A 24,051-nucleotide genomic window follows, 5' to 3' on the forward strand; every position below is an offset into this window, starting at 1 on the left:
ACGGGCAGTCCTTCCCCGGGAGGAAGAGCAGCTCCGTCTTGCCGAGGTTCAGCTTGAGGTGGTGATCCGTCATCCACACTGATATGTCTGCCAGACATGCAGAGATGCGATTCGCCACCTGGTCATCAGAAGGGGGAAAGGAGAAGATTAATTGTGTGTCGTCTGCATAGCAATGATAGGAGAGACCATGTGAGGTTATGACAGAGCCAAGTGACTTGGTGTATAGCGAGAATAGGAGAGGGCCTAGAACAGAGCCCTGGGGGACGCCAGTGGTGAGAGCGCGTGGTTCTAGTTCTCCTCCCTCCTCTCCTAGTCCTCCTCCCTCCCTCTCCTAGTTCTCCTCCCTCCTCTCCTAGTTCTCCTCCCTCCTCTCCTAGTTCTCCTCCCTCCTCTCCTAGTTCCTAATTCCATAATGTGGTTCGGGATTATGTCCACCTCATTCCTGATAGAAAGATTCCCTTTGATGGTATAACAGCTGTGGGAAATTCAATTGTCTCTTGTAGCAGAAAGCCATACACAAAATATATATATATTTTTTTCAGCAAATCATTTATTTTCAGAAATTGAATTGGAACAAAATTACTTAACAGAACTACAGATTGATTTGATTACACACATTAACACCTGTCACAACAGTCCCAGGGAGATGGAACTACCTCTTAGATATCATAACAATTCATTAACACCGGTCACAGCAGTCCTAGAGAGATGGAACTACCTCTTAGATATCATAACAATTCATTAACACCTGTCACAGCAGTCCTAGAGAGATGGAACTACCTCTTAGATATCATAACAATTCATTAACACCTGTCACAACAGTCCTAGAGAGATGGAACTACCTCTTAGATATCATAACAATTCATTAACACCTGTCACAACAGTCCCAGGGAGATGGAACTACCTCTTAGATATCATAACCATTCATTAACATCTGTTTACAACAGTCCTAGAGAGATGGAACTACCTCTTAGATATCATAACAATTCATTAACACCTGTCACAGCAGTCCTAGAGAGATGGAACTACCTCTTAGATATCATAACAATTCATTAACACCTGTCACAACAGTCCTAGAGAGATGGAACTACCTCTTAGATATCATAACAATTCATTAACACCTGTCACAACAGTCCTAGAGAGATGGAACTACCTCTTAGATATCATAACAATTCATTAACATCTGCCACAACAGTCCTAGAGAGATGGAACTACCTCTTAGATATCATAACAATTCATTAACATCTGCCACAACAGTCCTAGAGAGATGGAACTACCTCTTAGATGAATTTAGCCAGAGACGAAAAACAAACAAACTGTCTGGAACTCCAGTAACATCTACTCCTTATGAGTCTCAAACTACTTCCGGTCTGGAACTCCAGTAACATCTACTCCTTATGAGTCTCAAACTACTTCCTGTCTGGAACTCCAGTAACATCTACTCCTTCGTAGTCTCAAACATCTTCTTTCTGTCTGATTTGTCTTCGATGTTCTTACGCCAGTCACCCACAGATTCTTTGTCCTGAGGTGGGAAGAGAAGCAGATCAAATATATTAGTCTACATTTTGTTGTGTTGGATCCATGTACGTTTGTTTCTATGTGCATTTGAGTAATACAACAATTAATCCCAAATTAAAAAAACAACGACTCAGAATCATCCACATTAGAGTGCTGAGGTGAAAAACAGTGTTTACACTATAGCAGTAGTTTTGAGGTGAAAAACAGTGTTTACACTATAGCAGTAGTTTTGAGGTGAAAAACAGTGTTTACACTATAGCAGTAGTTTTGAGGTGAAAAACAGTGTTTACACTATAGCAGTAGTTTTGAGGTGAAAACAGTGTTTACACTATAGCAGTAGTTTTGAGGTGAAAACAGTGTTTACACTATAGCAGTAGTTTTGAGGTGAAAAACAGTGTTTACACTATAGCAGTAGTTTTGAGGTGAAAAACAGTGTTTACACTATAGCAGTAGTTTTGAGGTGAAAAACAGTGTTTACACTATAGCAGTAGTTTTGAGGTGAAAAACAGTGTTTACACTATAGCAGTAGTTTTGAGGTGAAAAACAGTGTTTACACTAAAGCAGTAGTTTTGAGGTGAAAAACAGTGTTTACACTATAGCAGTAGTTTTGAGGTGAAAAACAGTGTTTACACTATAGCAGTAGTTTCACCACTTGTTAATGTATCAGATTACACTCACATTATTTGTAATATACCGTTTGGTGTCAGCAGTGGGATCCTCTTGAACTCTCATACAACGAACTCAACTGATATTAAGTTATAGTATTTGGAAGCAAATCTACCTCTTCCTTGACCTCCTTCTTGACTTGTTTCAGGTTGGCCCTCAGATCCATGGACACCTTGTGTTTGGAGCCCAGCAGAGCCTGGAGCATAGCATCAGCAGACATGCGGACTTTCTTCAGGACGGGCTTCTTGAACTTGCCCTTGAGGTCCTGTACTTTAATCTGCAGATCCTCAATCTGAACCGAGAGAGAGAGAGAGAGAGAGAGAGAGAGAGAGAGAGAGAGAGAGAGAGAGAGACTAAACAAACTACACGCACACCACATATCAGATATAACCCCACCTCTTTATCATTACAGTATATCAGATATAACCCCACCTCTTTATCAATACAGTATATCAGATATAACCCCACCTCTTTACCATTACAGTATATCAGATATAACCCCACCTCTTTATCATTACAGTATATCAGATATAACCCCACCTCTTTATCATTACAGTATATCAGATATAACCCCACCTCTTTACCATTACAGTATATCAGATATAACCCCACCTCTTTACCATTACAGTATATCAGATATAACCCCACCTCTTTATCATTACAGTATATCAGATATAACCCCACCTCTTTATCAGTACAGATCAGATATAACCCCACCTCTTTATCATTACAGTATATCAGATATAACCCCACCTCTTTATCATTACAGATCAGATATAACCCCACCTCTTTATCATTACAGTATATCAGATATAACCCCACCTCTTTATCATTACAGTATATCAGATATAACCCCACCTCTTTATCATTACAGATCAGATATAACCCCACCTCTTTATCATTACAGTATATCAGATATAACCCCACCTCTTTATCATTACAGTATATCAGATATAACCCCACCTCTTTACCATTACAGATCAGATATAACCCCACCTCTTTATCATTACAGTATATCAGATATAACCCCACCTCTTTATCATTACAGTATATCAGATATAACCCCACCTCTTTATCATTACAGATCAGATATAACCCCACCTCTTTATCATTACAGTATATCAGATATAACCCCACCTCTTTACCATTACAGATCAGATATAACCCCACCTCTTTATCATTACAGTATATCAGATATAACCCCACCTCTTTATCATTACAGTATATCAGATATAACCCCACCTCTTTACCATTACAGATCAGATATAACCCCACCTCTTTATCATTACAGATCAGATATAACCCCACCTCTTTATCATTACAGTATATCAGATATAACCCCACCTCTTTACCATTACAGTATATCAGATATAACCCCACCTCTTTATCATTACAGATCAGATATAACCCCACCTCTTTATCATTACAGTATATCAGATATAACCCCACCTCTTTATCATTACAGTATATCAGATATAACCCCACCTCTTTACCATTACAGATCAGATATAACCCCACCTCTTTATCATTACAGATCAGATATAACCCCACCTCTTTATCATTACAGTATATCAGATATAACCCCACCTCTTTACCATTACAGTATATCAGATATAACCCCACCTCTTTACCATTACAGTATATCAGATATAACCCCACCTCTTTACCATTACAGATCAGATATAACCCCACTTCTTTACCATTACAGTATATCAGATATAACCCCACCTCTTTATCATTACAGTATATCAGATATAACCCCACCTCTTTACCATTACAGTATATCAGATATAACCCCACCTCTTTATCATTACAGTATATCAGATATAACCCCACCTCTTTATCATTACAGTATATCAGATATAACCCCACCTCTTTATCATTACAGTATATCAGATATAACCCCACCTCTTTATCATTACAGTATATCAGATATAACCCCACCTCTTTACCATTACAGATCAGATATAACCCCACCTCTTTACCATTACAGATCAGATATAACCCCACCTCTTTATCATTACAGTATATCAGATATAACCCCACCTCTTTATCATTACAGTATATCAGATATAACCCCACCTCTTTATCATTACAGATCAGATATAACCCCACCTCTTTATCATTACAGTATATCAGATATAACCCCACCTCTTTACCATTACAGATCAGATATAACCCCACCTCTTTATCATTACAGTATATCAGATATAACCCCACCTCTTTATCATTACAGATCAGATATAACCCCACCTCTTTATCATTACAGTATATCAGATATAACCCCACCTCTTTATCATTACAGTATATCAGATATAACCCCACCTCTTTATCATTACAGATCAGATATAACCCCACCTCTTTATCATTACAGTTCAGATATAACCCCACCTCTTTATCATTACAGTATATCAGATATAACCCCACCTCTTTATCATTACAGATCAGATATAACCCCACCTCTTTACCATTACAGTATATCAGATATAACCCCACCTCTTTATCATTACAGATCAGATATAACCCCACCTCTTTATCATTACAGTATATCAGATATAACCCCACCTCTTTACCATTACAGTATATCAGATATAACCCCACCTCTTTACCATTACAGTATATCAGATATAACCCCACCTCTTTACCATGACAGATCAGATATAACCCCACTTCTTTACCATTACAGTATATCAGATATAACCCCACCTCTTTATCATTACAGTATATCAGATATAACCCCACCTCTTTATCAATACAGATCAGATATAACCCCACCTCTTTACCATTACAGATCAGATATAACCCCACCTCTTTATCATTACAGTATATCAGATATAACCCCACCTCTTTATCATTACAGATCAGATATAACCCCACCTCTTTATCATTACAGTATATCAGATATAACCCCACCTCTTTACCATTACAGTATATCAGATATAACCCCACCTCTTTACCATTACAGATCAGATATAACCCCACTTCTTTACCATTACAGTATATCAGATATAACCCCACCTCTTTATCATTACAGTATATCAGATATAACCCCACCTCTTTATCATTACAGATCAGATATAACCCCACCTCTTTATCATTACAGTATATCAGATATAACCCCACCTCTTTACCATTACAGTATATCAGATATAACCCCACCTCTTTACCATTACAGTATATCAGATATAACCCCACCTCTTTACCATTACAGTATATCAGATATAACCCCACTTCTTTACCATTACAGTATATCAGATATAACCCCACCTCTTTATCATTACAGTATATCAGATATAACCCCACCTCTTTACCATTACAGTATATCAGATATAACCCCACCTCTTTATCATTACAGTATATCAGATATAACCCCACCTCTTTATCATTACAGTATATCAGATATAACCCCACCTCTTTATCATTACAGTATATCAGATATAACCCCACCTCTTTATCATTACAGTATATCAGATATAACCCCACCTCTTTACCATTACAGATCAGATATAACCCCACCTCTTTATCATTACAGATCAGATATAACCCCACCTCTTTATCATTACAGTATATCAGATATAACCCCACCTCTTTATCATTACAGATCAGATATAACCCCACCTCTTTATCATTACAGATCAGATATAACCCCACCTCTTTATCATTACAGTATATCAGATATAACCCCACCTCTTTACCATTACAGATCAGATATAACCCCACCTCTTTATCATTACAGTATATCAGATATAACCCCACCTCTTTATCATTACAGTATATCAGATATAACCCCACCTCTTTATCATTACAGATCAGATATAACCCCACCTCTTTATCATTACAGTATATCAGATATAACCCCACCTCTTTATCATTACAGTATATCAGATATAACCCCACCTCTTTATCATTACAGATCAGATATAACCCCACCTCTTTATCATTACAGTATATCAGATATAACCCCACCTCTTTATCATTACAGTATATCAGATATAACCCCACCTCTTTATCATTACAGATCAGATATAACCCCACCTCTTTATCATTACAGTATATCAGATATAACCCACCTCTTTACCATTACAGATCAGATATAACCCCACCTCTTTATCATTACAGTATATCAGATATAACCCCACCTCTTTATCATTACAGTATATCAGATATAACCCCACCTCTTTATCATTACAGATCAGATATAACCCCACCTCTTTATCATTACAGTATATCAGATATAACCCCACCTCTTTATCATTACAGATCAGATATAACCCCACCTCTTTATCATTACAGTATATCAGATATAACCCCACCTCTTTATCATTACAGTATATCAGATATAACCCCACCTCTTTCTCATTACAGATCAGATATAACCCCACCTCTTTATCATTACAGTATATCAGATATAACCCCACCTCTTTATCATTACAGTATATCAGATATAACCCCACCTCTTTATCATTACAGTATATCAGATATAACCCCACCTCTTTATCATTACAGATCAGATATAACCCCACCTCTTTATCATTACAGTATATCAGATATAACCCCACCTCTTTACCATTACAGATCAGATATAACCCCACTTCTTTACCATTACAGTATATCAGATATAACCCCACCTCTTTACCATTACAGATCAGATATAACCCCACTTCTTTACCATTACAGTATATCAGATATAACCCCACCTCTTTATCATTACAGTATATCAGATATAACCCCACCTCTTTACCATTACAGATCAGATATAACCCCACCTCTTTATCATTACAGTATATCAGATATAACCCCACCTCTTTATCATTACAGTATATCAGATATAACCCCACCTCTTTATCATTACAGTATATCAGATATAACCCCACCTCTTTACCATTACAGTATATCAGATATAACCCCACCTCTTTACCATTACAGTATATCAGATATAACCCCACCTCTTTACCATTACAGATCAGATATAACCCCACTTCTTTACCATTACAGTATATCAGATATAACCCCACCTCTTTACCATTACAGATCAGATATAACCCCACTTCTTTACCATTACAGTATATCAGATATAACCCCACCTCTTTACCATTACAGATCAGATATAACCCCACTTCTTTACCATTACAGTATATCAGATATAACCCCACCTCTTTACCATTACAGATCAGATATAACCCCACCTCTTTATCATTACAGTATATCAGATATAACCCCACTTCTTTATCATTACAGTATATCAGATATAACCCCACCTCTTTATCATTACAGATCAGATATAACCCCACCTCTTTATCATTACAGTATATCAGATATAACCCCACCTCTTTATCATTACAGTATATCAGATATAACCCCACCTCTTTATCATTACAGTATATCAGATATAACCCCACCTCTTTATCATTACAGTATATCAGATATAACCCCACCTCTTTATCATTACAGTATATCAGATATAACCCCACCTCTTTATCATTACAGTATATCAGATATAACCCCACCTCTTTATCATTACAGTATATCAGATATAACCCCACCTCTTTATCATTACAGTATATCAGATATAACCCCACCTCTTTATCATTACAGTATATCAGATATAACCCCACCTCTTTATCATTACAGATCAGATATAACCCCACCTCTTTATCATTACAGATCAGATATAACCCCACCTCTTTATCATTACAGATCAGATATAACCCCACCTCTTTATCATTACAGTATATCAGATATAACCCCACCTCTTTATCATTACAGTATATCAGATATAACCCCACCTCTTTATCATTACAGATCAGATATAACCCCACCTCTTTATCATTACAGTATATCAGATATAACCCCACCTCTTTATCAATACAGTATATCAGATATAACCGCACCTCTTTATCATTACAGTATATCAGATATAACCCCACCTCTTTACCATTACAGATCAGATATAACCCCACTTCTTTACCATTACAGTATATCAGATATAACCCCACCTCTTTATCATTACAGATCAGATATAACCCCACCTCTTTATCATTACAGTATATCAGATATAACCCCACCTCTTTACCATTACAGATCAGATATAACCCCACTTCTTTACCATTACAGTATATCAGATATAACCCCACCTCTTTATCATTACAGTATATCAGATATAACCCCACCTCTTTACCATTACAGATCAGATATAACCCCACCTCTTTATCATTACAGTATATCAGATATAACCCCACCTCTTTATCATTACAGATCAGATATAACCCCACCTCTTTATCATTACAGTATATCAGATATAACCCCACCTCTTTACCATTACAGTATATCAGATATAACCCCACCTCTTTACCATTACAGTATATCAGATATAACCCCACCTCTTTACCATTACAGATCAGATATAACCCCACCTCTTTATCATTACAGTATATCAGATATAACCCCACCTCTTTACCATTACAGTATATCAGATATAACCCCACCTTTTACCATTACAGTATATCAGATATAACCCCACCTCTTTACCATTACAGTATATCAGATATAACCCACCTCTTTACCATTACAGATCAGATATAACCCCACTTTTTACCATTACAGTATATCAGATATAACCCCACCTCTTTATCATTACAGTATATCAGATATAACCCCACCTCTTTTACCATTACAGTATATCAGATATAACCCTACCTCTTTATCATTACAGTATATCAGATATAACCCACCTTTATCATTACAGTATATCAGATATAACCGCACCTCTTTACCATTACAGATCAGATATAACCCCACCTCTTTATCATTACAGATCAGATATAACCCCACCTCTTTATCATTACAGATCAGATATAACCCCACCTCTTTATCATTACAGTATATCAGATATAACCCCACCTCTTTATCATTACAGATCAGATATAACCCACCTCTTTATCATTACAGTATATCAGATATAACCCCACCTCTTTATCATTACAGTATATCAGATATAACCCACCTCTTTATCATTACAGTATATCAGATATAACCCCACCTCTTTATCATTACAGTATATCAGATATAACCCCACCTCTTTATCATTACAGTATATCAGATATAACCCCACCTCTTTATCATTACAGTATATCAGATATAACCCCACCTCTTTATCATTACAGTATATCAGATATAACCCCACCTCTTTATCATTACAGTATATCAGATATAACCCACCTCTTTATCATTACAGTATATCAGATATAACCCTACCTCTTTATCATTACAGTATATCAGATATAACCCACCTCTTTATCATTACAGTATATCAGATATAACCCCACCTCTTTATCATTACAGTATATCAGATATAACCCACCCTTTATCATTACAGATCAGATATAACCCCACCTCTTTATCATTACAGTATATCAGATATAACCCCACCTCTTTATCATTACAGATCAGATATAACCCCACCTTTTATCATTACAGTATATCAGATATAACCCCACCTCTTTATCATTACAGTATATCAGATATAACCCCACCTCTTTACCATTACAGTATATCAGATATAACCCCACCTCTTTATCATTACAGATCAGATATAACCCCACCTCTTTATCATTACAGTATATCAGATATAACCCCACCTCTTTATCATTACAGTATATCAGATATAACCCCACCTCTTCATCATTACAGTATATCAGATATAACCCCACCTCTTTATCATTACAGATCAGATATAACCCCACCTCTTTATCATTACAGTATATCAGATATAACCCCACCTCTTTATCATTACAGTATATCAGATATAACCCCACCTCTTTATCATTACAGTATATCAGATATAACCCCACCTCTTTATCATTACTGTATATCAGATATAACCCCACCTCTTTACCATTACAGATCAGATATAACCCCACCTCTTTATCATTACAGATCAGATATAACCCCACCTCTTTATCATTACAGATCAGATATAACCCCACCTCTTTATCAATACAGATCAGATATAACCCCACCTCTTTATCATTACATATCAGATATAACCCCACCTCTTTATCAATACAGTATATCAGATATAACCCCACCTCTTCATCATTACAGTATATCAGATATAACCCCACCTCTTTACCATTACAGATCAGATATAACCCCACCTCTTTATCATTACAGATCAGATATAACCCCACCTCTTTATCAATACAGATCAGATATAACCCCACCTCTTTACCATTACAGATCAGATATAACCCCACCTCTTTATCATTACAGATCAGATATAACCCCACCTCTTTATCATTACAGATCAGATATAACCCCACCTCTTTATCATTACAGATCAGATATAACCCCACCTCTTTATCATTACAGATCAGATATAACCCCACCTCTTTATCATTACAGATCAGATATAACCCCACCTCTTTATCATTACAATATATCAGATATAACCCCACCTCTTTATCATTACAGATCAGATATAACCCCACCTCTTTATCATTACAGTATATCAGATATAACCCCACCTCTTTATCATTACAGATCAGATATAACCCCACCTCTTTATCATTACAGATCAGATATAACCCCACCTCTTTATCATTACAGTATATCAGATATAACCCCACCTCTTTATCATTACAGTATATCAGATATAACCCCACCTCTTTATCATTACAGTATATCAGATATAACCCCACCTCTTTATCATTACATATCAGATATAACCCCACCTCTTTATCATTACATATCAGATATAACCCCACCTCTTTATCATTACAGATCAGATATAACCCCACCTCTTTATCATTACATATCAGATATAACCCCACCTCTTTATCAATACAGTATATCAGATATAACCCCACCTCTTCATCATTACAGTATATCAGATATAACCCCACCTCTTTACCATTACAGATCAGATATAACCCCACCTCTTTATCATTACAGATCAGATATAACCCCACCTCTTTATCATTACAGATCAGATATCACCCCACCTCTTTATCATTACAGATCAGATATAACCCCACCTCTTTACCATTACAGATCAGATATAACCCCACCTCTTTATCATTACAGTATATCAGATATAACCCCACCTCTTTATCAATACAGATCAGATATAACCCCACCTCTTTACCATTACAGATCAGATATAACCCCACCTCTTTATCATTACAGATCAGATATAACCCCACCTCTTTATCATTACAGTATATCAGATATAACCCCACCTCTTTATCATTACAGATCAGATATAACCCCACCTCTTTATCAATACAGATCAGATATAACCCCACCTCTTTATCATTACAGATCAGATATAACCCCACCTCTTTATCATTACAGATCAGATATAACCCCACCTCTTTATCAATACAGATCAGATATAACCCCACCTCTTTACCATTACAGATCAGATATAACCCCACCTCTTTATCATTACAGATCAGATATAACCCCACCTCTTTATCATTACAGATCAGATATAATCCCACCTCTTTATCAATACAGATCAGATATAACCCCACCTCTTTACCATTACAGATCAGATATAACCCCACCTCTTTATCATTACAGTATATCAGATATAACCCCACCTCTTTATCATTACAGATCAGATATAACCCCACCTCTTTATCATTACAGATCAGATATAACCCCACCTCTTTATCATTACAGTATATCAGATATAACCCCACCTCTTTACAATTACAGATCAGATATAACCCCACCTCTTTATCATTACAGTATATCAGATATAACCCCACCTCTTTATCATTACAGTATATCAGATATAACCCCACCTCTTTATCATTACAGTATATCAGATATAACCCCACCTCTTTATCATTACAGTATATCAGATATAACCCCACCTCTTTATCATTACAGTATATCAGATATAACCCCACCTCTTTATCATTACAGTATATCAGATATAACCCCACCTCTTTATCATTACAGATCAGATATAACCCCACCTCTTTATCATTACAGATCAGATATAACCCCACCTCTTTATCATTACAGATCAGATATAACCCCACCTCTTTATCATTACAGTATATCAGATATAACCCCACCTCTTTATCAATACAGATCAGATATAACCCCACCTCTTTATCATTACAGATCAGATATAACCCCACCTCTTTATCATTACAGATCAGATATAACCCCACCTCTTTATCATTACAGATCAGATATAACCCCACCTCTTTATCAATACAGATCAGATATAACCCCAGATCAGATATAACCCCACCTCTTTATCATTACAGATCAGATATAACCCCACCTCTTTATCATTACAGATCAGATATAACCCCACCTCTTTATCATTACAGATCAGATATAACCCCACCTCTTTATCATTACAGATCAGATATAACCCCACCTCTTTATCATTACAGATCTGATATAACCCCACCTCTTTACCATTACAGATCAGATATAACCCCACCTCTTTATCATTACAGATCAGATATAACCCCACCTCTTTATCATTACAGATCTGATATAACCCCACCTCTTTACCATTACAGGTCAGATATAACCCCACCTCTTTATCATTACAGATCAGATATAACCCCACCTCTTTATCATTACAGATCTGATATAACCCCACCTCTTTACCATTACAGATTAGATATAACCCCACCTCTTTATCAATACAGATCAGATATCACCCCACCTCTTTATCATTACAGTATATCAGATATAACCCCACCTCTTTATCATTACAGATCAGATATAACCCCACCTCTTTATCATTACAGATCAGATATAACCCCACCTCTTTATCATTACAGTATATCAGATATAACCCCACCTCTTTATCATTACAGTATATCAGATATAACCCCACCTCTTTATCATTACAGTATATCAGATATAACCCCACCTCTTTATCATTACAGTATATCAGATATAACCCCACCTCTTTATCATTACAGTATATCAGATATAACCCCACCTCTTTATCATTACAGATCAGATATAACCCCACCTCTTTATCATTACAGTATATCAGATATAACCCCACCTCTTTATCATTACAGATCAGATATAACCCCACCTCTTTATCATTACAGATCAGATATAACCCCACCTCTTTATCAATACAGATCAGATATAACCCCACCTCTTTATCATTACAGATCAGATATAACCCCACCTCTTTACCATTACAGATCAGATATAACCCCACCTCTTTATCATTACAGTATATCAGATATAACCCCACCTCTTTACCATTACAGTATATCAGATATAACCCCACCTCTTTACCATTACAGTATATCAGATATAACCCCACCTCTTTACCATTACAGATCAGATATAACCCCACCTCTTTATCATTACAGATCAGATATAACCCCACCTCTTTATCATTACAGATCAGATATAACCCCACCTCTTTATCATTACAGATCAGATATAACCCCACCTCTTTAGCATTACAGTATATCAGATATAACCCCACCTCTTTATCATTACAGATCAGATATAACCCCACCTCTTTATCATTACAGATCAGATATAACCCCACCTCTTTATCATTACAGATCAGATATAACCCCACCTCTTTATCATTACAGATCAGATATAACCCCACCTCTTTATCATTACAGATCAGATATAACCCCACCTCTTTATCATTACAGATCAGATATAACCCCACCTCTTTAGCATTACAGTATATCAGATATAACCCCACCTCTTTATCATTACAGATCAGATATAACCCCACCTCTTTAGAATTACAGTATATCAGATATAACCCCACCTCTTTATCAATACAGATCAGATATAACCCCACCTCTTTATCATTACAGATCAGATATAACCCCACCTCTTTATCATTACAGATCAGATATAACCCCACCTCTTTATCATTACAGATCAGATATAACCCCACCTCTTTATCATTACAGATCAGATATAACCCCACCTCTTTATCATTACAGATCAGATATAACCCCACCTCTTTATCATTACAGATCAGATATAACCCCACCTCTTTATCATTACAGATCAGATATAACCCCACCTCTTTATCATTACAGATCAGATATAACCCCACCTCTTTATCATTACAGATCAGATATAACCCCACCTCTTTAGCATTACAGTATATCAGATATAACCCCACCTCTTTATCATTACAGATCAGATATAACCCCACCTCTTTAGAATTACAGTATATCAGATATAACCCCACCTCTTTATCAATACAGATCAGATATAACCCCACCTCTTTATCATTACAGATCAGATATAACCCCACCTCTTTATCATTACAGATCAGATATAACCCCACCTCTTTATCATTACAGTATATCAGATATAACCCCACCTCTTTATCATTACAGTATATCAGATATAACCCCACCTCTTTACCATTACAGTATATCAGATATAACCCCACCTCTTTATCATTACAGATCAGATATAACCCCACATCTTTATCATTACAGTATATCAGATATAACCCCACCTCTTTATCATTACAGATCAGATATAACCCTACCTCTTTATCATTACAGATCAGATATAACCCCACCTCTTTATCATTACAATATATCAGATATAACCCCACCTCTTTATCATTACAGATCAGATATAACCCCACCTCTTTATCATTACAGTATATCAGATATAACCCCACCTCTTTATCATTACAGATCAGATATAACCCCACCTCTTTATCATTACAGATCAGATATAACCCCACCTCTTTATCATTACAGTATATCAGATATAACCCCACCTCTTTACCATTACAGATCAGATATAACCACACCTCTTTATCATTACAGATCAGATATAACCCCACCTCTTTATCATTACAGATCAGATATAACCCCACCTCTTTATCATTACAGATCAGATATAACCCCACCTCTTTATCATTACAGATCAGATATAACCCCACCTCTTTAGAATTACAGTATATCAGATATAACCCCACCTCTTTATCATTACAGATCAGATATAACCCCACCTCTTTATCATTACAGATCAGATATAACCCCACCTCTTTATCATTACAGATCAGATATAACCCCACCTCTTTATCAATACAGATCAGATATAACCCCACCTCTTTATCATTACAGATCAGATATAACCCCACCTCTTTATCAATACAGATCAGATATAACCCCACCTCTTTATCAATACAGTATATCAGATATAACCCCACCTCTTTATCATTACAGATCAGATATAACCCCACCTCTTTATCATTACAGTATATCAGATATAACCCCACCTCTTTATCATTACAGATCAGATATAACCCCACCTCATTATCATTACAGTATATCAGATATAACCCCACCTCTTTATCATTACAGTATATCAGATATAACCCCACCTCTTTACCATTACAGTATATCAGATATAACCCCACCTCTTTATCATTACAGATCAGATATAACCCCACCTCTTTATCATTACAGTATATCAGATATAACCCCACCTCTTTATCATTACAGTATATCAGATATAACCCCACCTCTTCATCATTACAGTATATCAGATATAACCCCACCTCTTTATCATTACAGATCAGATATAACCCCACCTCTTTATCATTACAGTATATCAGATATAACCCCACCTCTTTATCATTACAGTATATCAGATATAACCCCACCTCTTTATCATTACAGTATATCAGATATAACCCCACCTCTTTATCATTACTGTATATCAGATATAACCCCACCTCTTTACCATTACAGATCAGATATAACCCCACCTCTTTACCATTACAGATCAGATATAACCCCACCTCTTTATCATTACAGATCAGATATAACCCCACCTCTTTATCATTACAGATCAGATATAACCCCACCTCTTTATCAATACAGATCAGATATAACCCCACCTCTTTATCATTACATATCAGATATAACCCCACCTCTTTATCAATACAGTATATCAGATATAACCCCACCTCTTCATCATTACAGTATATCAGATATAACCCCACCTCTTTACCATTACAGATCAGATATAACCCCACCTCTTTATCATTACAGATCAGATATAACCCCACCTCTTTATCAATACAGATCAGATATAACCCCACCTCTTTACCATTACAGTATATCAGATATAACCCCACCTCTTTATCATTACAGATCAGATATAACCCCACCTCTTTATCAATACAGATCAGATATAACCCCACCTCTTTACCATTACAGATCAGATATAACCCCACCTCTTTATCATTACAGATCAGATATAACCCCACCTCTTTATCATTACAGATCAGATATAACCCCACCTCTTTATCATTACAGATCAGATATAACCCCACCTCTTTATCATTACAGTATATCAGATATAACCCCACCTCTTTATCAATACAGATCAGATATAACCCCACCTCTTTATCATTACGGATCAGATATAACCCCACCTCTTTATCATTACAGATCAGATATAACCCCACATCTTTATCATTACAGTATATCAGATATAACCCCACCTCTTTATCATTACAGATCAGATATAACCCCACCTCTTTATCATTACAGATCAGATATAACCCCACCTCTTTATCATTACAATATATCAGATATAACCCCACCTCTTTATCATTACAGATCAGATATAACCCCACCTCTTTATCATTACAGTATATCAGATATAACCCCACCTCTTTATCATTACAGATCAGATATAACCCCACCTCTTTATCATTACAGATCAGATATAACCCCACCTCTTTATCATTACAGTATATCAGATATAACCCCACCTCTTTATCATTACAGTATATCAGATATAACCCCACCTCTTTATCATTACAGATTAGATATAACCCCACCTCTTTACCATTACAGATCAGATATAACCCCACCTCTTTATCATTACAGTATATCAGATATAACCCCACCTCTTTATCATTACATATCAGATATAACCCCACCTCTTTATCATTACATATCAGATATAACCCCACCTCTTTATCATTACAGATCAGATATAACCCCACCTCTTTATCATTACATATCAGATATAACCCCACCTCTTTATCAATACAGTATATCAGATATAACCCCACCTCTTCATCATTACAGTATATCAGATATAACCCCACCTCTTTACCATTACAGATCAGATATAACCCCACCTCTTTATCATTACAGATCAGATATAACCCCACCTCTTTATCATTACAGTATATCAGATATAACCCCACCTCTTTATCAATACAGATCAGATATAACCCCACCTCTTTACCATTACAGATCAGATATAACCCCACCTCTTTACCATTACAGATCAGATATAACCCCACCTCTTTACCATTACAGATCAGATATAACCCCACCTCTTTATCATTACAGATCAGATATAACCCCACCTCTTTATCATTACAGATCAGATATAACCCCACCTCTTTATCAATACAGATCAGATATAACCCCACCTCTTTATCATTACAGATCATATATAACCCCACCTCTTTATCATTACAGATCAGATATAACCCCACCTCTTTATCATTACAGATCAGATATAACCCCACCTCTTTATCATTACAGTATATCAGATATAACCCCACCTCTTTATCATTACAGATCAGATATAACCCCACCTCTTTATCATTACAGATCAGATATAACCCCACCTCTTTATCAATACAGATCAGATATAACCCCACCTCTTTATCATTACAGATCAGATATAACCCCACCTCTTTATCATTACAGATCAGATATAATCCCACCTCTTTATCAATACAGATCAGATATAACCCCACCTCTTTACCATTACAGATCAGATATAACCCCACCTCTTTATCATTACAGTATATCAGATATAACCCCACCTCTTTATCATTACAGATCAGATATAACCCCACCTCTTTATCATTACAGATCAGATATAACCCCACCTCTTTATCATTACAGTATATCAGATATAACCCCACCTCTTTACAATTACAGATCAGATATAACCCCACCTCTTTATCATTACAGTATATCAGATATAACCCCACCTCTTTATCATTACAGTATATCAGATATAACCCCACCTCTTTCTCATTACAGTATATCAGATATAACCCCACCTCTTTATCATTACAGATCAGATATAACCCCACCTCTTTATCATTACAGATCAGATATAACCCCACCTCTTTATCATTACAGATCAGATATAACCCCACCTCTTTACCATTACAGATCAGATATAACCCCACCTCTTTATCATTACAGATCAGATATAACCCCACCTCTTTATCATTACAGATCTGATATAACCCCACCTCTTTACCATTACAGGTCAGATATAACCCCACCTCTTTATCATTACAGATCAGATATAACCCCACCTCTTTATCATTACAGATCTGATATAACCCCACCTCTTTACCATTACAGATTAGATATAACCCCACCTCTTTATCAATACAGATCAGATATAACCCCACCTCTTTATCATTACAGATCAGATATAACCCCACCTCTTTACCATTACAGATCAGATATAACCCCACCTCTTCATCATTACAGATCAGATATAACCCCACCTCTTTATCATTACAGTATATCAGATATAACCCCACCTCTTTATCATTACAGTATATCAGATATAACCCCACCTCTTTATCATTACAGATCAGATATAACCCCACCTCTTTATCATTACAGATCAGATATAACCCCACCTCTTTATCATTACAGTATATCAGATATAACCCCACCTCTTTACCATTACAGATCAGATATAACCCCACCTCTTTATCATTACAGATCAGATATAACCCCACCTCTTTATCATTACAGATCAGATATAACCCCACCTCTTTATCATTACAGATCAGATATAACCCCACCTCTTTACCATTACAGATCAGATATAACCCCACCTCTTTATCATTACAGATCAGATATAACCCCACCTCTTTACCATTACAGATCAGATATAACCCCACCTCTTTATCATTACAGTATATCAGATATAACCCCACCTCTTTACCATTACAGTATATCAGATATAACCCCACCTCTTTACCATTACAGTATATCAGATATTACCCCACCTCTTTATCATTACAGTATATCAGATATAACCCCACCTCTTTACCATTACAGATCAGATATAACCCCACCTCTTTATCAATACAGATCAGATATAACCCCACCTCTTTATCATTACAGATCAGATATAACCCCACCTCTTTACCATTACAGTATATCAGATATAACCCCACCTCTTTATCATTACAGATCAGATATAACCCCACCTCTTTATCATTACATATCAGATATAACCCCACCTCTTTATCATTACAGATCAGATATAACCCCACCTCTTTATCATTACATATCAGATATAACCCCACCTCTTTATCATTACAGATCAGATATAACCACACCTCTTTATCATTACAGATCAGATATAACCCCACCTCTTTATCATTACAGATCAGATATAACCCCACCTCTTTATCATTACAGATCAGATATAACCCCACCTCTTTATCATTACAGATCAGATATAACCCCACCTCTTTATCATTACAGATCAGATATAACCCCACCTCTTTATCATTACAGATCAGATATAACCCCACCTCTTTAGCATTACAGTATATCAGATATAACCCCACCTCTTTACCATTACAGATCAGATATAACCACACCTCTTTATCATTACAGATCAGATATAACCCCACCTCTTTATCATTACAGATCAGATATAACCCCACCTCTTTATCATTACAGATCAGATATAACCCCACCTCTTTATCATTACAGATCAGATATAACCCCACCTCTTTAGAATTACAGTATATCAGATATAACCCCACCTCTTTATCATTACAGATCAGATATAACCCCACCTCTTTAGAATTACAGTATATCAGATATAACCCCACCTCTTTACCATTACAGATCAGATATAACCCCACCTCTTTATCATTACAGATCAGATATAACCCCACCTCTTTATCATTACAGATCAGATATAACCCCACCTCTTTATCAATACAGATCAGATATAACCCCACCTCTTTATCATTACAGATCAGATATAACCCCACCTCTTTATCATTACAGATCAGATATAACCCCACCTCTTTATCAATACAGTATATCAGATATAACCCCACCTCTTTATCATTACAGATCAGATATAACCCCACCTCTTTATCATTACAGTATATCAGATATAACCCCACCTCTTTATCATTACAGATCAGATATAACCCCACCTCATTATCATTACAGTATATCAGATATAACCCCACCTCTTTATCATTACAGTATATCAGATATAACCCCACCTCTTTACCATTACAGTATATCAGATATAACCCCACCTCTTTATCATTACAGATCAGATATAACCCCACCTCTTTATCATTACAGTATATCAGATATAACCCCACCTCTTTATCATTACAGTATATCAGATATAACCCCACCTCTTCATCATTACAGTATATCAGATATAACCCCACCTCTTTATCATTACAGATCAGATATAACCCCACCTCTTTATCATTACAGTATATCAGATATAACCCCACCTCTTTATCATTACAGTATATCAGATATAACCCCACCTCTTTATCATTACAGTATATCAGATATAACCCCACCTCTTTATCATTACTGTATATCAGATATAACCCCACCTCTTTACCATTACAGATCAGATATAACCCCACCTCTTTACCATTACAGATCAGATATAACCCCACCTCTTTATCATTACAGATCAGATATAACCCCACCTCTTTATCATTACAGATCAGATATAACCCCACCTCTTTATCAATACAGATCAGATATAACCCCACCTCTTTATCAATACAGTATATCAGATATAACCCCACCTCTTTATCAATACAGTATATCAGATATAACCCCACCTCTTCATCATTACAGTATATCAGATATAACCCCACCTCTTTACCATTACAGATCAGATATAACCCCACCTCTTTATCATTACAGATCAGATATAACCCCACCTCTTTATCAATACAGATCAGATATAACCCCACCTCTTTACCATTACAGTATATCAGATATAACCCCACCTCTTTATCATTACAGATCAGATATAACCCCACCTCTTTATCAATACAGATCAGATATAACCCCACCTCTTTACCATTACAGATCAGATATAACCCCACCTCTTTATCATTACAGATCAGATATAACCCCACCTCTTTATCATTACAGATCAGATATAACCCCACCTCTTTATCATTACAGTATATCAGATATAACCCCACCTCTTTATCAATACAGATCAGATATAACCCCACCTCTTTATCAATACAGATCAGATATAACCCCACCTCTTTATCATTACGGATCAGATATAACCCCACCTCTTTATCATTACAGATCAGATATAACCCCACATCTTTATCATTACAGTATATCAGATATAACCCCACCTCTTTATCATTACAGATCAGATATAACCCCACCTCTTTATCATTACAGATCAGATATAACCCCACCTCTTTATCATTACAATATATCAGATATAACCCCACCTCTTTATCATTACAGATCAGATATAACCCCACCTCTTTATCATTACAGTATATCAGATATAACCCCACCTCTTTATCATTACAGATCAGATATAACCCCACCTCTTTATCATTACAGATCAGATATAACCCCACCTCTTTATCATTACAGTATATCAGATATAACCCCACCTCTTTATCATTACAGTATATCAGATATAACCCCACCTCTTTATCATTACAGATTAGATATAACCCCACCTCTTTACCATTACAGATCAGATATAACCCCACCTCTTTATCATTACAGTATATCAGATATAACCCCACCTCTTTATCATTACATATCAGATATAACCCCACCTCTTTATCATTACAGATCAGATATAACCCCACCTCTTTATCATTACAGATCAGATATAACCCCACCTCTTTATCATTACAGTATATCAGATATAACCCCACCTCTTTATCATTACAGTATATCAGATATAACCCACCTCTTTATCATTACAGATTAGATATAACCCCACCTCTTTACCATTACAGATCAGATATAACCCCACCTCTTTATCATTACAGTATATCAGATATAACCCCACCTCTTTATCATTACAGATCAGATATAACCCCACCTCTTTATCAATACAGATCAGATATAACCCCACCTCTTTATCATTACAGTATATCAGATATAACCCCACCTCTTTATCAATACAGATCAGATATAACCCCACCTCTTTACCATTACAGATCAGATATAACCCCACCTCTTTACCATTACAGATCAGATATAACCCCACCTCTTTACCATTACAGATCAGATATAACCCCACCTCTTTATCATTACAGATCAGATATAACCCCACCTCTTTATCATTACAGATCAGATATAACCCCACCTCTTTATCAATACAGATCAGATATAACCCCACCTCTTTATCATTACAGATCAGATATAACCCCACCTCTTTATCATTACAGATCAGATATAACCCCACCTCTTTATCATTACAGATCATATATAACCCCACCTCTTTATCATTACAGATCAGATATAACCCCACCTCTTTATCATTACAGTATATCAGATATAACCCCACCTCTTTATCATTACAGATCAGATATAACCCCACCTCTTTATCATTACAGATCAGATATAACCCCACCTCTTTATCAATACAGATCAGATATAACCCCACCTCTTTATCATTACAGATCAGATATAACCCCACCTCTTTATCATTACAGATCAGATATAATCCCACCTCTTTATCAATACAGATCAGATATAACCCCACCTCTTTACCATTACAGATCAGATATAACCCCACCTCTTTATCATTACAGTATATCAGATATAACCCCACCTCTTTATCATTACAGATCAGATATAACCCCACCTCTTTATCATTACAGATCAGATATAACCCCACCTCTTTATCATTACAGTATATCAGATATAACCCCACCTCTTTACAATTACAGATCAGATATAACCCCACCTCTTTATCATTACAGTATATCAGATATAACCCCACCTCTTTATCATTACAGTATATCAGATATAACCCCACCTCTTTCTCATTACAGTATATCAGATATAACCCCACCTCTTTATCATTACAGATCAGATATAACCCCACCTCTTTATCATTACAGATCAGATATAACCCCACCTCTTTATCAATACAGATCAGATATAACCCCACCTCTTTATCATTACAGATCAGATATAACCCCACCTCTTTATCATTACAGATCAGATATAACCCCACCTCTTTATCAATACAGATCAGATATAACCCCACCTCTTTATCATTACAGATCAGATATAACCCCACCTCTTTATCATTACAGATCAGATATAACCCCACCTCTTTATCATTACAGATCAGATATAACCTCACCTCTTTATCATTACAGATCAGATATAACCCCACCTCTTTATCATTACAGATCTGATATAACCCCACCTCTTTACCATTACAGATCAGATATAACCCCACCTCTTTATCATTACAGATCAGATATAACCCCACCTCTTTATCATTACAGATCTGATATAACCCCACCTCTTTACCATTACAGGTCAGATATAACCCCACCTCTTTATCATTACAGATCAGATATAACCCCACCTCTTTATCATTACAGATCTGATATAACCCCACCTCTTTACCATTACAGATTAGATATAACCCCACCTCTTTATCAATACAGATCAGATATAACCCCACCTCTTTATCATTACAGATCAGATATAACCCCACCTCTTTACCATTACAGATCAGATATAACCCCACCTCTTCATCATTACA

The 24,051-nt window shown here is 36.0% G+C and overlaps 1 protein-coding gene across 1 annotated transcript in view; it reads right to left on the bottom strand.

The window, feature by feature from the left end:
- Window positions 1–538: 538 nt before the first annotated feature.
- LOC135565146 (troponin I, fast skeletal muscle-like) overlaps window positions 539–24,051 on the bottom strand; it is a 36,002-nt gene continuing 12,489 nt past the window's right edge. The window contains exons 4-5 of the mRNA XM_065011207.1: window positions 2,300–2,476; window positions 539–1,522 (exon numbers count right to left, since the gene is read on the bottom strand). Coding sequence (XP_064867279.1) covers window positions 1,439–1,522; window positions 2,300–2,476 — 261 coding nt within the window. The 3' untranslated portion in view covers window positions 539–1,438. The remainder of the gene's footprint in view (window positions 1,523–2,299; window positions 2,477–24,051) is intronic.

This window comes from Oncorhynchus nerka, linkage group LG27, assembly GCF_034236695.1.
Source record: "Oncorhynchus nerka isolate Pitt River linkage group LG27, Oner_Uvic_2.0, whole genome shotgun sequence".
In the NCBI taxonomy this organism is placed as follows: Eukaryota; Metazoa; Chordata; class Actinopteri; order Salmoniformes; family Salmonidae; genus Oncorhynchus; species Oncorhynchus nerka.